This window comes from Uranotaenia lowii, chromosome 3, assembly GCF_029784155.1.
Source record: "Uranotaenia lowii strain MFRU-FL chromosome 3, ASM2978415v1, whole genome shotgun sequence".
NCBI lineage: Eukaryota > Metazoa > Arthropoda > Insecta > Diptera > Culicidae > Uranotaenia > Uranotaenia lowii.
In genome coordinates, this window is record NC_073693.1 from 333,545,213 (window position 1) to 333,563,555 (window position 18,343).

The 18,343-nt window shown below is 36.6% G+C and overlaps 1 protein-coding gene across 1 annotated transcript in view; it reads left to right on the forward strand.

Moving 5' to 3' along the window:
• The window catches only part of LOC129753846 (uncharacterized), a 234,011-nt gene extending 218,275 nt beyond the window's left edge, over positions 1 to 15,736 (forward strand). Inside the window, exon 18 of the mRNA XM_055749694.1 lies at positions 13,858 to 15,736. Coding sequence (XP_055605669.1) covers positions 13,858 to 14,031 — 174 coding nt within the window. The 3' untranslated portion in view covers positions 14,032 to 15,736. The remainder of the gene's footprint in view (positions 1 to 13,857) is intronic.
• Positions 15,737 to 18,343: the final 2,607 nt, after the last annotated feature.

Consider the following 18,343-nt stretch of genomic DNA (forward strand, 5'->3'; position numbering starts at 1 on the left):
GTAGTTTTTCTTTGGGCCGAACAACAGCTAACTCCCCTTTCCACGAATTTCTGCAGGGTTTCGTCTCGTCTTCGGGGCGGCCTCAAAAGGGCCGAAGTACGAATCCCTTTTTGGAGACCCTTCCGCTTCTTTCCCAAAATAGGGAATCAACAGGAACTCGCGACCGAGTCTCATTAGCTGGGCAAACTAAGACAGGGTAGGTGGTCTTCCATCCGGAAGTGGCGCTTAAGCCACCCACTTAAAAACGGAAGTGTGTCGGGCCTCTCGTTATATTTGGCGCCCAACAATACAAGGCATTTTTTAGAATCAATTCGACAGTTTTTTTGCAAAAGTCTTCAATTCTGATTTTGAGATTTAAAGGAAAAATTAAAGGTTTAGTCCCTAGAACAGTTTTTCGGATATATTTCGAAAAAAGTACAATTTCCGGCCGAATACACAATCACTTTTAGTTTTGCTTATTTATTTGGTTATTTTTTGTGCAAATAATTTCAGGTAAATTTGCAGTTTCTTTTCACACTTAATTCATTACAACCTTAAATTTCTATAGTATTAGTTTCTTTACCCTAAGCATATATTGTGATTAATTGTTCAACTTTGATAACTGCTGAATCGTTAATTTTTTTTCGCACATTTCATTTCGTTTAGATTTTTTTTTGCATTTGCATTTAGATATTGGTTTTACATCGACATTGAAAGTTCTTAGGTTTTTCTTTCCAATTTACATTTTTATAGTTAACATCATTTTCCAGTTTTTTTTTCTATTTCTACGATCTTTTTTTTCTCTAAGTTTTCTATCACTTTTTTCGTTAATACTATCTAAATAAAAAGTAAAAAGGATGAATTAGAGTCAGATTTTATATCGAAAGAGGAAGCAGCATTCAGAATACGTGAATATAATCAAAAGATGATAGAGGCATTCGAACGAGAGAAAGAAAGATGGAGAAAAATCATAGAGGAGCGCGACGAAATGATTGCTCACCTATCCAATAACAGGGTAAAGCAGATCACGCGAAACCAAGATGATCGACGTGTCCCCGACCCGAGTTTGTATACCTCCGGAATAAACTCAAAGGCCTACCAGGACTTCCAATATCAGCCAACAAGCACTTCGGAACTTCCAAAGCTTAGTCCAACCAGAGGATTCGTTCCAGTTCAGCTGTTCCGACTACACGAAAACAATCCGGATTCACCAACAACGTCGGAAGGCTCAGTTCGAGTACTCCGCCAAGGTCCTCACGTTAGCAAGGCAGAGGGGGAACAGAGCGTCACGCCAGAAGATGGGAAACTTCACTCTAACAAAGCCCCAACAGTTTCGCCAGTAGCAGGACACCCAGATGAAATAAACACTCCTCCACACCGATTACAGCTTCCAGAACGAACTCGACAAGAGGTCATCCGCTCACTCCCGAACGAGACCTCACTTGGATTGAGTTCCACAGAACCGGAAGTATCTGGAAAAAGGGTTAGAAACTGTTATCAGAACTCGAAGCGGTACCAGGAAACTAACTCTAAGTCAAATGGCTTAAAATGGCCCAACATAAAATCTCCACTGAAGCTGTTCCAAAGCAATCGGTCACCATCTCCTTGGTTAACGAAAAAAACAAAGCAGAGGGTTTCGTGGAAAGACACCGGACAAATTAGGAACCCTCATTTTAAGCACTTCAAATTTTCCCGTTATAAAGATTGGTCAACGATTACTTTCGACAGAAATTTATACCTATTAATAATGTCTAACCTATTTCAGCTATGCTCTTATTAATTAAGAGACCAGATTCAAAAAGAAACACCGATAGGGCACAGGCGAATGTCCGACGGACTCGCGAGAAAGGAGTTAAACTATTCGAGCTGAGGGAACCGGAACCCATCTTCCAAACGACAACTTTTAACCGCGGATAACGATTTCAGTCAGATTAGAAGCGCGCAACTGTAAATAGTTAGTAGTAAGTCCTAGTTCCCTAACAATTCATGTAAGTTAGTCGTAAGCTAGTTTAACCTTAGCAAGTAAGAACTAAAAAAACTCACAGCTTTCCTTTAAGCAATTTGCTGTAACCATGGGCAGGCATCACCACCGAGAGCAGGAGAGGGCACCAGGGGCAAGCACCTCCATCTGGAATCGAAGAAGGCACCTCCGATCCACGCACGAGACATCGGGTCACACAAATCGAGCCAGTCATCTTCCTGAGTCGCCTCGTTAGCGGTTTCGAAGAATCTATGCTCCATCCAACATCACCCAGAGCATGAGTCCCTATGCGGTTGACATTTTCACCTGGGAGACGGGAGAAGAAATTTCAATTCCTGTTTCCAAAGTGGACTTACCTGTTACGACACAATTTAGAATGCACCACAGCTGATTTTTTTCGCCACCCCCGCACCGTTTCAGTTCAGACCAATCATCATCTTTGCAAAATGCATTCATTCACGAGGTTGGGCTGAAAAAAAGAAAGGAAACAATCTTACACCCGACGTAGGAACGAAATAAATCATTCGACGATCCTTGCTCCAGACGAAGGGCATCCTCCAACACCAGGTCTCCATTTCTCGAAGGTATATCCGGTGGTAGGTCCAGCGTTGGCCAGTAAATGTTCCAGATAGCGGCAAATTCCGGAACCACAGCACGAACAATTCGTCACGCGGCGAGATTTTCCGAGTTTGTTTTGATTCGGTTTGACGTTTTGGGGTTGCGGTTGCCAGTTATGGTTTTTTTATTTGAATGAGTGTCGGAGTTCATAGAGATGGATTCTGGTACAGGAATGTTTGATGAAAGGTTGAATGATATTTTTTTTGAGTGAATGAGTTAGTTTAGGTTAAGGTGGTACATCAGATTCTTATTAACAAGAATCTGACTTTAAGGTTTTGGCTTCCTGTAAGTAAAAGGATACTCTAAGTTTATCGACACGAACAGGGAGCAAAATCAGCTTATTTCGCAGGGATGTGCGAAGATCCGCAATCTCGCTAGATGCAGGGGAAGGATATTTCGCGCAAACCTCGGTATGTGGTGAGTCGTTGGACCATAAGCTCCGGAATCGGTACATCCAGGTGGTGGAGCGAATGGTTCCATACGACGTTTTCATTCCAGCAGTGGTGAAACTTGGAGCTCGAGGTAGAAGATTTTTCAATCCAGCAGTGGTGAAACTGTAGTATTTAAGGTTTATTTTTGTGTATGAATGGGGTAGCCACAACCACAGAACGTCACTCAGATCAAAACAATCAAGGGAAATCTTCGCAACATCGCAAGCAGAGCATGACATCCATTTTTTTTCGAGTTCGAAAATAATTTTCCCTTTTTCTGCCATAGTTTTGTTTTGTTTTTTGGTCTGCTTCGTAGTATCATCGCAGTTTTATAGATTTTTTTTTTTTGGCTACAGTTAAAATTCCTTTTTTTTTCACCTAAACAAGTAAGCCGTTAATAAGTTTTTTTTTCGCAATAAGCCTTTTCTTTCTTCGCATTTTTTCTTAGTAAGTTCACATTTCTTTATTTGTTAGTAGTTAGCATTTACTTTTATTTTGATTAGTTTTTTTTTGTAGACACTATTTTGATTTTCTTTTTGATTCCTTTTGCCATTTTTTTTTTCTTATCTTTTGTAGTTAATAGTTGTAAATATTTTCCTCTTTCATGATAGAAACATTATATTTTCTGAGCAATATTTTTTTTCGCGTTTATTTTGCTTCTAAATCACTCTAGTTTCTAGGTTTGAGTTTTCACTTTTTGAACTAATTTGGCGATTTTCGCTGGAGACCGGAGACTCACGTCGTTGATGGTCAGTGGCAGGCCCGTTTAGGAGCTCCTGTAAATAGCGATGAGTTATTTAATTAACGTTGATTCCATATGACCCCGAAAATCAATAAATTAGTTTGAACTGACAAAAACGAACCTACGAAAAATTTGATTGACTTTGAACCTTCGATTCAAGCCAATCAAATTTTTCGTAACTTTAGCGCGGAATGATGTAACGGGTTAATAATGCAAAACCTTTTCTCTGTAAGACCAATATCAAAAACACATTGATTTGAGATAAACGACTGTAAATATTCATATAATTATATCCTTAATAGTTTTACCAAAATAAATAAGCATAAAATTAAATTATTTCAATTCGAAAACGAAAACATTTCGACATTCATATTTCAAGTGCCACCCTAGACGAACAATCATCAAAACCATTAGCACGCTATTGAAGGCTTTAGATCAACCAACACACTTCCAACTTTAAACGTGTGGCTTGAGACGCCGTCTTTCGTAGACCACCGACGGCAGACTTTGTTTGCATCAGGTGAATGACCTCCTTCGGGATGCGTTGTGAACCTAAAAGTTTGGGGAAGAAAAAGATTGGTTTCTAATTTCGGATTTGGAAGGGGAAGACAAGGGCTATCCGAGAATTCGCGAGAGAGGATTTAATTGTTTAACTTCGCGATTCGACTAAGTCGGATCGGGTAGTTCCGGTCACGAAGTTAAGCTAATCCAGTAAGCCAGATGACGAAAAGATCTCCCGACCCATTTATTCCCGGTGATTAGCGTAGGCAAGATCGGTGATCTTTCATCGTGAAAATTAGTCAGACTTGGTAATTTCGAACACTTGTGATTTCGTTTTTCAGTGCCTTTAATTAATTATCTCTCTCGAATAGCCTAGACCTAGAAAGCATAGGAAGTGGTATTGAAGTGGCAACAGTTGCTAAGAGGCGTTGTCCACCAAAAGATTCCGCCAAGAATCCACTACAGCCACCCAGGAGAGATCGTCTTACGCCGAGCCACGTCGTTAAGAGCATCGACAGATTCCCTGAACGTTACACCGGCTAGCAGACACCAACATCCTAGCCAAACAGTGGTAAGCCTTCAGAACCACCGCGCCGCGGTTTTCTCGCGATTACGAGAACCGCGGTCATCATCTTTTCCATCGTCGTTGCCAACCAACAGCAGACCGCGACGGCTAGCTAGAGAACATCTTCTCTAGCTGCGCCGCAATCCGCCGATCAAAAAGTTTCGCCGAATCACCGCAGCAGAGCTACCACCACATGACCGCCAACTAGAGTGGTAGGCCAGGAGCGCCGCAGTAGTTCGCCGCAGAACAACAAAAATGGTGAGGTAATGGCTGCCCAAAACTCCACAATAAATTAACCGGAAACGTGAGTACTCCCATATTAAGAACATGTTCTTATAGCGATCGTTTTTAAACCGCTTTTTCTTCGGCCCGCAACATTTGCAAAATTTATGTTGCGCGAGCGCGAGCATTTGGTCGACATCTTCAAATCGGCGGACCATTAATGATTCGGACCGGCGAGCCGCGAAAAGTAGCCCTATTTTGAAAAGTTGTCATTTGTTCCACATGAAACAATAACGGATGGAAACGAACATCGGACGCATCTTTGACGTACAAAACATCTAACCACTCCACCACGAACACCACCAGTAAAAGTTTGAGAGAGAAGGAAAAGCTTAGGCCTAAATAACACACTACAAATGTAAATAAACACAACAGAATAAAATGGAATGTTTTCGCAAAAATGTAAGTCGGCTCCGATAAGTCTCGAAGGAGACGAGAATTTGAGAATGTACAATTAATTAAGGTATTGGGAAAGGGGGTTACAAGTTGTTCCTGTTTGTTCGCGTAATTTCAAGTTCACTTCATTTACTGCGGAGGCTGGCCGCGAATCCAGTCACGATCATTCCTTCACTAAACCGGGGTAGAGTCTTGTACGACGGCTTAGACCCTGGTAGTTTTTCTTTGGGCCGAACAACAGCTAACTCCCCTTTCCACGAATTTCTGCAGGGTTTCGTCTCGTCTTCGGGGCGGCCTCAAAAGGGCCGAAGTACGAATCCCTTTTTGGAGACCCTTCCGCTTCTTTCCCAAAATAGGGAATCAACAGGAACTCGCGACCGAGTCTCATTAGCTGGGCAAACTAAGACAGGGTAGGTGGTCTTCCATCCGGAAGTGGCGCTTAAGCCACCCACTTAAAAACGGAAGTGTGTCGGGGCTCTCGTTATATTTGGCCTACTTTTATGTGGCTCGCCAGTCCAAACAATTTTATAACCCGCTGATTCAATGAAGCGGTTAAAATCTCGCGCTCGCGCAACATAAATTGTGCAAAAGTTGCGGGCGAAAAACGTACGTTTTTAAAAGCGATCGCAGAAGAAACATGTTCTTAATATGGGAGTACTCACGTTTCCGGTTAATTTATTGTGGAGTTTTGGGCAGCCATTACCTCACCATTTTTGTTGTTCTGCGGCGAACTACTGCGGCGCTCCTGGCCTACCACTCTAGTTGGCGGTCATGTGGTGGTAGCTCTGCTGCGGTGATTCGGCGAAACTTTTTGATCGGCGGATTGCGGCGCAGCTAGAGAAGATGTTCTCTAGCTAGCCGTCGCGGTCTGCTGTTGGTTGGCAACGACGATGGAAAAGATGATGACCGCGGTTCTCGTAATCGCGAGAAAACCGCGGCGCGGTGGTTCTGAAGGCTTACCACTGTTTGGCTAGGATGTTGGTGTCTGCTAGCCGGTGTAACGTTCAGGGAATCTGTCGATGCTCTTAACGACGTGGCTCGGCGTAAGACGATCTCTCCTGGGTGGCTGTAGTGGATTCTTGGCGGAATCTTTTGGTGGACAACGCCTCTTAGCAACTGTTGCCACTTCAATACCACTTCCTATGCTTTCTAGGTCTAGGCTATTCGAGAGAGATAATTAATTAAAGGCACTGAAAAACGAAATCACAAGTGTTCGAAATTACCAAGTCTGACTAATTTTCACGATGAAAGATCACCGATCTTGCCTACGCTAATCACCGGGAATAAATGGGTCGGGAGATCTTTTCGTCATCTGGCTTACTGGATTAGCTTAACTTCGTGACCGGAACTACCCGATCCGACTTAGTCGAATCGCGAAGTTAAACAATTAAATCCTCTCTCGCGAATTCTCGGATAGCCCTTGTCTTCCCCTTCCAAATCCGAAATTAGAAACCAATCTTTTTCTTCCCCAAACTTTTAGGTTCACAACGCATCCCGAAGGAGGTCATTCACCTGATGCAAACAAAGTCTGCCGTCGGTGGTCTACGAAAGACGGCGTCTCAAGCCACACGTTTAAAGTTGGAAGTGTGTTGGTTGATCTAAAGCCTTCAATAGCGTGCTAATGGTTTTGATGATTGTTCGTCTAGGGTGGCACTTGAAATATGAATGTCGAAATGTTTTCGTTTTCGAATTGAAATAATTTAATTTTATGCTTATTTATTTTGGTAAAACTATTAAGGATATAATTATATGAATATTTACAGTCGTTTATCTCAAATCAATGTGTTTTTGATATTGGTCTTACAGAGAAAAGGTTTTGCATTATTAACCCGTTACAACTTGATAAATCTAAAAATTCAAAAATGTGACAAATAACGTCAACTTTCACTTTTCTTAAATTTTCTACCGTTACTATAGCAGAAGACTGAGTCGATTTGGGGTCATTTTTGAATTTCTGAAACCCTGGGATCTAAAAAATCGTCCATGATTTTTTGCAGAGTTTTTTTTAGTAAATTTGAACTTTCAGGTTTGTATGGGAAAATTTAAGATTTTGTACTGAAAAATCAAAATAATTTTTGTTCATTTTGTGAAACCGATGATTCCCCACAAACTATGATTTGCAAATTGAGTTACTTACGCAAAACTCATGAAAAACTACTTTTCCATCGGAAAAATCAAAACAAAATTAAGATCATTAGCAAATGAGCATAAGTTTGTTATGAGCTGTAGGTTTCCAGCCGATATAATTTTCGGGTGCTTGTTTTATTATGTAAGTAAATTTATTTCAGCATCTTAAATAATAGAAGCATGTGAAGCGTATACAAGTTAAGCACATAAAAAAATATTTGTTTACGCAAAGCGACAACGATAACAGTTGAATCGAGATTTCAATCTCAACACACATCCAAGATATTCTGGTCCACGTTTTCCCATGTCCCACGCTACCCTAAATCTTAAAAATTTTAATTTCGAGAAAAAAAAATTTATTTGGTTAAGATTATGATTGATTTGTTCTATGATTTTGGCTTTAGAAAGCTTCCAAAAAAACAACCGTTATGGAAATTTTTAGGACGTTTTTAAGAAGTTTCTTTCAGTAAACATAGTATTTTTTGTTGTTTTGTAGTAATTTTAAATAATTTGGATTAAAAGGTTATCGAAATGTATAAAACTCGCACTGAATAACTGAAAAAACGGATAGTTTCAAAAAATTATCCAGATTACTATCATTTTATTTGAGATCCAAGTACAGCAGTCTAAGCAGTTCTTAAAAAAGTGTGCCAAAGTCTGCATTATTCAATATAAGCAGGATAATATCAATAAATATCATTTTTCTTGTGTAAGTCGTTGGATCCCAAGGGGAATAAAATTTAAACGTTTAAGTCGACTGCAGAAAGATAGAGCAAATTGAAAGCCTTGTTGACACACATAGAACTGAATGTGAACTTTATGTGTGTTTTCATCAGTGGCTCCAGAGAGTCTCCAACAAAATGTTTTCTTAAATACATTTATTTAGAACGGCACATACACCAGAGTTAAAATAACAAGTTTTAATGAGAACATGAAGAAAAAAATTATAAATCATAACTGTTTATTAATAGTTCTAACTTGTGTTGAGGTATCGAAAATATAGTTTTGAAGCTTTAAATGAAAAAAAAAAATGAAAAATATGCGAAAAATGAAAAACGAAACAAAAACACGATGCTTCAAATCTTTTTCGCCACGTTAGGAAAAAAATAAATAATATTTGAGAATAGCAACGCTATAATAGATGTTTACATGGCAAAAAGGGGATTTTTTCAGCACGAGTCGTAAATTTATCCAGCGAGTGCTGAAAATTACAAGTGTTGCAACGAGTTGCACACACATTTTTTTTGGCCAAACCGCAAAAAGTATTCTTCAAAATTTTGTTCTTTTCAAACCTGAAGAAACAGGTTTTTATTTATTCAATCCAAATCAAAAAAGCAGCACAAATATTGAAATACTGAACGTAAAATTTGAAACAATGAAAAGAACTAAGCTTTTAAGAATTGACAAACTAGTTGAATCTAAACTTTGAATCGTAAAAATCTATTATTTTGTTAAGGTGACAGTACGTTAGTTAAAAAAATAGGTTCGAGTTGGCGTTGTACTCTCTCCGTGAGCGGGTGTGTTTTTTTTCGTCTCCGGTGCGTCGTGATTTTATGTATCGAAGTGGCTGTAAACGATGGACTTTTTTTTATCAAAGTGAATTGAATTCGAATATTGGCCTATATAGAGAAAAGTTTAAAAGTTAAGTGGAAAGTATTAGCATGCAGTTCATTTGCGTTTTGCTGCTGGTGGGATACCGAAACTACAAAGGGTGGCTTGTTGCGGCGTAGGAGAACATTCAAAAAATGGTTTTTCGTAGAAAGACTAATGAAGTGTTCTGTATAGAGGGGCAGGGTTGGTAAATTTTTTTGGCAAGGTTTGACGCGAAGTGTAAATTTGCTAATGCATGAAATACCGGAAGCAATACGGGAGGAGGAGGCCTATAGTTTTTGAAGAGAGAGAGTTTCAGAATAAAATTATTTGTGCAACAAGGTGAAGTGAAAAAAAAACATTGAAAAGAACTAGGATTCCCACTGAAACGTTACATGCATGAACATGTCATATCATGTTGGCCCGAGCCAGGAGAGGCTGCCAGAGACGCATTGTTTTCGCAGAGAGGCACAAAATTGGTGAGAGATTTCCATTTATACCTTTATTCTCCTTATTCTAGCTGGTTCATTGCAATGGCTTACTATGATTTGTGCTTCTATCGAAACTTTCAATATAGGCTTTAGTTTCTTTCTTTTCGATACAAATTGTGTGACGTAGGATTGGACTCTACTGTATATAGAATTTTGAGGTAAAGTCAACCCTAGGCGATGACTGCGCTTCTTTGGTTCCAGCGGAGGATAGCGAAACGTATGGTGGCTGTGGATTGCGCATACCGTTCAATAAAGAATCTGTTGTATTTTTCCTCCGACTACTGTTTCTGTTCACAACTCTAGCCCTTGTTCGATTTTTCAGCATACATCAATTGTCTCTTTATTCATCAAATATCAATCATAACTTCTCATGTAATATTTTTTAACTTTTAACTAACAGCTCAATCAAGTGGATGGCGGAAAACGAATCAATATCTAGTATGTACCTATTGATTAAATTTTCAGGATCTTGATGTGAAATATGTTCTTACTTTAGGAAAAATATAAAATAACACAAATTTGCTATTTGAAATTTAAGTTTGTTTTTTTTTCAGCTCAACACATCGCATTCAATAGGTATATATTTAGATAGTTTCTATTGACGTAGTATTAGTCCATTCTTTTGATTCCTATTTCTGTAATATTCGGAAACTTTATCCTCTTTTCTTTGGCTTTGTATTTAATTTGTTTGAAGCTTTTCTTCAAAAAAAGCTCAGTTTTTTGTGTCATATCTTTTATCAAATTCTACATTTTTGTGCAATTATTTGCAGCTCAACTTTGACAACATCTCGCCCACTGATCGATCTTTTATTTAATAACAAGTTTGCAAATCAACACATTAAAATTTATTAACATTTAACCTTTCTTACGGCTAACATCATTAAATTGTATTATATTGTATTATACAAAATATATTGTATTCTTTTGACTTATATTGTATTATATTGTATTATATCGAAATATGTAGTATGATATTATATGATATTTTTTCATATCATCATTCTCCCAGAATACTGATTCGTAATGTAGATGATGTGATGTAAGTAACTTATCTTAGTAACTAACACTTATCTGTAAAAGTAGAAAAATCCAACAAAAAATGTGTGAGGTTGAGAATGAATAAAACTTCTGGGTTTTACAATACGTACAGAAGAAACCTTGAAACAGAACTTAACTTCCTTCTTTTTATTGTAAGCCCTCGCCATTGCACAAATACTACAATATAAATTCAGGTGTCAAGTCGGGTCATCAATTCAAATAAAAAAAAGACGTTTCTAAGTCCTAAAAACAAGTGATCACTTTTGTTAAACGAAAATAAAAAGATCGTATGAAAATGACTTCCGAATGAAAATATGTTGTCTTTCGAACCAGTAGTTTCAAGTTTTCATAATTTTCGAAATTTCATACTAAAATTTTTGAACAAAGAGTGAGTTTGAATTCAGCAGGTCAAAATGAAAAAATTAAATTGAGAGTAAATTTCTGAAAACGAATATTATCGATTGAAAAGAACATTTAATTAAAATATAAATCTATTTGAGAAGAATGACCTAAGCATACTTTTGCCATGAGAGTGAAGTTTGCTCTTTTTTTGCTTGACATAAGGTGGTACGTAGAAAAAATGAATGCTGATTAGTAACGTGAAGCCAAATTTAGCTAATATTGAGATCTTAGACACATATCATTTTTCAAAAGATATGAGATTATAATGATAAAATTTCATTATAAAAGTCTACTCGGGATTACTCATCTTGGTAGCATTTCGCTATCGATTCAAGCACCAACTGCTCGGGATTTTTATTCAATTTCACAATAAAATATCCATTTTTGTACTGTTGCGTGGATGCAAATAAATATCAATGACAAAAAAATGATTCTCAGGGTTATCTCGTTTCCAAACTCGATTTTAAATAAGCACGCTACGCATCCTATTTGATAGGCCTATATAGATTCATGTGTCGTTTGGTTTTTAGTTATACAATATATGAATTAAATTAAAAAGGCTTTTTTATGATTAATAATCCCCGTTGGACAAATTTATTCCTAGTTTGTACTCAGCATACGCCGACATTAGAAGTTTTGCTTTGTTGAGAAATCAACACTCAATAATGTTAATGAATCAATTCGTTATTTTGTTTTCGTTCTATTTAAATTCAAACTCGTTATTAAAGCTTAATTCTCGTCGATAAAAATTGTATACAAAATTTTTCTCTCATTTTGATCTAATTTTTTGAATGAAATGAATGAAACCTTAATGGTGCCTTTAATGCTGTCCTGGTAATATCAACACCTCATTATGCTATTGATTTTTTACTCTACTATTGGTTTGCCATCAAAGTTCGGAATACAGTTAGGTTTTTTTACACTGATAAACGTACCGTGTAGAAAAAACCGTGATAATTCCCGAAAAACGTGTAAAAAAACTGTTTTAATTGCGGAAAACTGTGTAAAAAAAGACCATAAAAATTCTGCAGCTCCGAAACTTGAAACAATGAGACATGTTACTTGATACATAAGACCTCAGACCTGAGACCTGATTCCTGAGATAGGAGACTTGAGACTTGAGATTTTAGACTTGAGACCTGAAACTTGAGGCTAGAGACATTATATCTGAGGCTGTGAACTGGTACCTGAGACTTGAGACCTGATAATTGAGACAACTAATATCTAGACCTGAGACATGGGACTTGATGCCTGAGACCATAGACCTCAGTCTTTCGACATGATACCTGAGACCTGAGACCTGGGAGTTGAGACTTTAGACATGATACCTGAGACCTGAGTCCAGAGACCTGAGGCCTGATACATGAGACCTAAGACATGGGACATTAGATCTGAGACTTGATGTTAAAAAGACTTCAAAAATTTCTTAGTGTTTTCCGTTCAAAAGGACTATTTTCTGTCAAAAACCGTGTTAATTCTCGAAATCCGTGTATAAAAACCGTGTAAAAAAACTGCGTTAAAAAACCTTGGTATATTAATACATTGATGAAACCTAATTTTGGCAGCTTGTAAATTCAATACCAAATATGTGACCATTTTGACATTAATTGTTCCTTTTTTCTACTGTTCGTAATTGATTCAGGCATCGAAGTCTTTTCGGGATTGCATGAACATCAACATGAACTGACTGCCGTTTTGAGCACAACCAATACCCCAAAAAACTCGATGCTGTGCTAATAGGCCCATAGAAATCTTTTACGAAAGTTGGTACAGACTACATTGAAAATCTGATTACCACGGTGTGAAGTTGTTTTGAAGTTTAAAAAAAACACTCAACTACAAATAATTTACCCAGATTATTATCGTACAGCAGTCGAAGCAGTAAATATAACTTATCTTGTGTAAATTGTCATTGGATCCCATATAAAGATAAATTGGTTCATATCAGTTCATTTGAGAGATTAATGCGGTCAAATTGTCACTTCTAGAACTGAACCTGAACTTAATGTGCGTTTTTAACAGTGGCTCCATAGAGTTTTCAACAACATGTTGTTTAGTTAGGGATTTTTTTAAACTGCTCATACACTGGAATAAAAAGAGCCAAAATAACAAGTTTTAACGGGAAGAAAAAAGAACTTGAAATCAATTCTGCTACTCAAAATAAACATTTGTTTTAAGGTGTTCAATGGAAAAGAAAAAAATGCAAAGACAAGAAAAAAAACTATCTCGAGTCATTTTAGTGTTCTGCCACGTTAAGAATATAAAATGACGTTTGAGAACAGCAACACGTTAAAACTGTTCATGCTACTTTATCAGCAACAAAATCAAACAATAGTTATATGTTATTTGTTTTTTTAGTTAATAGTTTATGAAACTGATTCAAATATTTTCCGTTAGTTGTCCTTTTTGATTGTGTTATTCATGCATTCAGTTGTTTGGTTCACTACTTAATGTTATTATTTTAATTTATTTTTTTTTTCGTCTTCAGTTCATGATTCCTCCTCCGCCACCTCTACCCCCGCCACCGATTCCGGAAGAAGATCTCCTAGCAGCTGGACCCAGCAGACAGTCACCGTTTCTGTCATCGTTCAAACGAAACCCATCCTGCCAAAGTATTTTTTACAGTTAGAGCTTTTCCACAATGATATCAAAGAGCACAAAATTTGCTTTATGTAACGAATATCTTCCTTTTTCTGCATTCCATCCCATAACAGCCCTCCAGTTTGCTGCAAACCGTCCCGGAAATTCCACCCCTGTGTAGCAGCTCAGTCGGGGACAACAACGTCTCGGTTTGCCCTTCGCCCCTGCCGCCTACTTCCGGATCCGGCCCTGGCCAGGTGTCGATGGACCAGCGAGCGGCCATGCTGCACAACGCGACCCGTTTCTGATAGGAAATCCGTTCCCGGGCAACTCCCCCGCCACCCCCGCTTCGAACCAGCAGCTTTGAACGGTGCTCCTAGACGGTGAAAAGGTAGAAAGAGAGAAGTATAATATTAGTGAATGAATTCCTGGGGAAAAGTGGGGTGAAAAAAATGTCAAAGGGTTGTCTGGCACTTTGTTTAAGGACTATTTACCTTAAATAGGGAAAAACTCGACTTACAACTAGCTACTTATTCTATTTCTAAAACTTATTCTCTTACTCTTATATAGGCAGAAGAAAAAAAAACAGAAAATCTATAAATGGATAAAAACTGAAAGAAACTAAATCTCATTCATCTTCTATCATCCACAAGCGAAAAAAAGAACCGGATCGTACCGAAATTTGATAACTAGTTAAAAGTCAACTCAAACAAAAAAACTGTAACTAGACTTGATGAGAGCCAAAAGCCCGTGTCCTTGTATTTATGGTCCTTTAAAGATGTATATATTCATACAGAAAAAAAAATTAACAATCGGAAACAGATTAGCCAATTCAAAACTAGATAAGGGATTTTTTACCAAAGTACATAAACAAAGGATCAATCAGACAAATCCGTCGCTGGAAGTGCATGAAATTTATAGAAGTTTCAACCAAGATCGGTCACAAGAACCTATAAAAAAAACTTGTAATTAAAACAGAAAAGAGCAGAGCCTAGATTAAAGTTGTAAATAGTTTGCGGAGAGGACAATTTTTAAGAAAAACCCAAAATGACACTACCCATAACATCTACTAATGGAATCATTAACAAACCAAAAAAAAAACTCAAACCCCATACGATTATTGTGCTAACCAATCTCTTGATAAACGAAACAAACAGTAAAACAAATAAAGTAACGAAAAGTTGTACGAATATGTTAACAGACAAAGTGGGATATTAAAACAAAAAAAAACCCGAAAACAACCGAAAGAAACAAAACTGAAATAAATGGAAACTAAACAATTAACTACTAACTAACTAACTAACTAACAGATAACATTTACAATTTCGAAAGAACAGAGAAAAAAAATCATCCAAACAAACAAATCTGTAAGGTGAAATTATAAATTAAAAAGGAAAAAAAAGTTTTTTTTTCTCTTACAAAAAAACTTTTATTTGATTCCTAGGTTTAACGCTTTGGTTCGTCAATTGTCGACCCAAGTTCGAAGAACGTGAAAAAAATAAAGTTAGGAAAGGAACACATTTTGTGCCAGAAATTTGTTGTAAATATGAAGAGAACGTTGTGTGATTAGGCGTAAAAAAGTTTTTGACGTGAATGAATGCCAAAAGAACGTGCGAACAGTTTGAAATGATGCAACAAACTTAAACTGTGTAAAAACTGAAGAGAGTTAAAAATAACTATTATATTACCTTATTAATTAACATTATTCAAATAAGTTCAAACGAAAAAAAAAATAAAACCGAGAGTTTCGAATGGAAAAGAACGAACGAACGAAAAATAAACCTAAAAAAACAAAATACAGTAATTAGTCGCCGGATGGGCAGGAGAGGTCGTTGGAGAGACTTTTGTTTGCAAATAGAAAACAGAAATGACTTATACTAATGATTGTTATGATGATGATGGTATGTTGCAAGTTGTATAATAAACGAACAAATACATAAAAAAAAAACAAACAAACACCCACGATAAATATGAACGATATGGAATGTAAAACAATGAATAAATAAAAAAAATGCAGGGATTATTTATCGATAGTTGAGTCTTTCATTGTGAACAAAACATCCGAAAATTTTGAATTCAGTTCATCTTGGATTTCAAAAATATCTCAACAATAAAAGAAAATATAAATGGTGAGTATAGGGAAGAATGAGGGTACCTTAATTCCTGGGGACACTTGATTTCTCAGCTGTATCTCGAAACTGGAATGTCTTCCATGGATCAAATGTTGTAAAAAATAATGTCTTATAGAGCTAAACAGTAAACCTGTCATCTAAAAAATAAGAATTTTATTTTTTGAGTTATTACACTTTGTTTGAAAAATCTAACAAATTGATCTTAAAGATCATTTTTTTATCATTTAAAAATGCTTCCCACATTTAAAAAAGAAATAAAAAATGAAAATCAAAAATAATTTTTCCAATATGTAAATCTTTAGAGTATAATTTGAATTATTTTATGCCATAGCAATAGTAAACTCCCAATTTATTTAAGAAAAAGTTTTTCAAAATTTATGTTATTAGTTGGATTGATTACTTGAGTTCAAAATTTTATATTTTTCTTCTGAATGGATTTTGATATTTGCTAAGAACGATATTTTTAAAATTTATCCAATGACTTTGATTTACTCAATAATTTCCTGATAAAAAGGACTCAAAAGGATGCTTTCATCTGAAAAATAGAAATTTCCGTAAAGTTTTTAAGTATGCAATAATTATAGGGTAGCAGACAAATATTTAGAATTGCTTTTGTCTGACACTTATAAACTGTGAAATTAAAACTTATATGACCAAAAAAGTCAAAAGAACTTTTATCTTAAGATTTTTCATGATTTTTGCCAGAACTCAGGGCATCGTGAATAAATGACCAAGTCTCCTCAAATTTTCAAAATACCACAATTTTTTAGTCCCACGCAAATGCTTGAAGATCATCTATGGGTTTATTTATCGATCTAACCTTTGCAGCATATTAACTTGAAATTTCACGCTGAGAGGAAAACCAAATGACGGAGATCTGCAAATTTTTTCCGTTCTACCCAATAGTCGTGAAGCATTGGTTTGAACTTTTTTAAGGTTGAAAAGTAGGGGAGAGTGGGGTATCGTGGGCCACTTTTAATATCTCAGATGTGTGTTGAGATAAAAATCTCAAACCAACTGTCATCATCGTCGCTTTGCGTGAGCATGTATTCCTATATGTTGTTGACTGAAATACGCATCATATGCTTCTTTAATTTATCAAGCTAAAAAAAGTTAGAAAAATTTACTTACATAATTAAAAAAAAACACCCGCTAATTTCATCGATGGGGAACCTAAATATGCTCCTACGCTTATGATCTTAGTTTTGTCATTATCTTTCACGTGGAAAAGGAATTTTTGATGAAACATCAATAAGTCACACAAACGCAACCAATTTGCAAATCATAGCTTGTGGGGAATCGTGGGCCACACATCTTGAACCACCTATATTTTTATGTTTTTATACAAATTAAGAACTTAAAATACGGTTTTCCTATCTGTAAAGTTTTCTTATGCCAAATGAAGAGTTATAATCTTCGACTACTTTGAAATCATGGAAATGGACATATTTTTTGAAAACCCTTAAATCTTCAGCCGTATAAAATGGTGTTGCGAATTGCAATTCGAACTGCATAGTGAAAAGATCGTAAAAAATGTCGTCTGTTCTCTCCGAAACCAGCAGTGCATCCAGATGACTTAAAATCGAATGGGAATTGAGTCATATTGACCAATGAGTGAGGGGCCAAACATTGTCGCTGGCAACGATTTGAAGGCTTTGAGAGCAAAATCTTGCGCTCTCTTGAATTCTTCCTTCAGGTACGAATACGGTGTCGGGTAACGCCCAATTGGTGTAGTTTTCGTCGCTTTAGAAAGAAGAGAAATCTTTGTAGGAACTGCGTATAAAATGCGCAGAGCCGACATAATTCGGTACCATCTGTATTTCACTTAATAATTTTTTTTAGCAATTCTGAAAATGCCAGTCTGTTCTGTTTACACTCCAAAGCGTTCCTAAATATTTTTGGACCTTTTAAGTTTTCTTTACTACTTAAATCTGACGATAAACGAAAACGAAAATTTTTAGTAATTTTTTATGGATTTTTTCAACTTTTCTCGTAAGGAATTACGGCATTTTAGGGAAACATCATCTGCCACCTGTCCAAATGATGAACATTGGTTGTATTCATCACAGGACGAAAAACATTCTTATTCAATTATTATTTATAAGCATTTGATATTTGTTCAAATTTATGTGCGACGTATATTATTGATTTAAGTGTTCCTTTTTGGCGAAGAACAGTGCTCTTTTCAAAACTATTGAAAATGCAGGTTTTGTGCAACTGCATTCTCCACAGGAGCAGCAGTACTGAACTCAAGATGCAGCTAAACCGTTGAGCGGCTGCGGACTGACTGGACACTTAGAGGCAGTGATGCCACATTTCTATCGGTATTTTGGAACCCAAAAAAATCTTTTATCGGTATGGAAACCCTAAAAATCGGTATGAAAATCGGTATTTGAGGTGAATATTCAAAAATGCTTACATTTTCAACTTCCTAACGTATTTTTCTTTAACTGGAAGCTTGTAATAAAAAGCAAGTCTAAGAACTCTT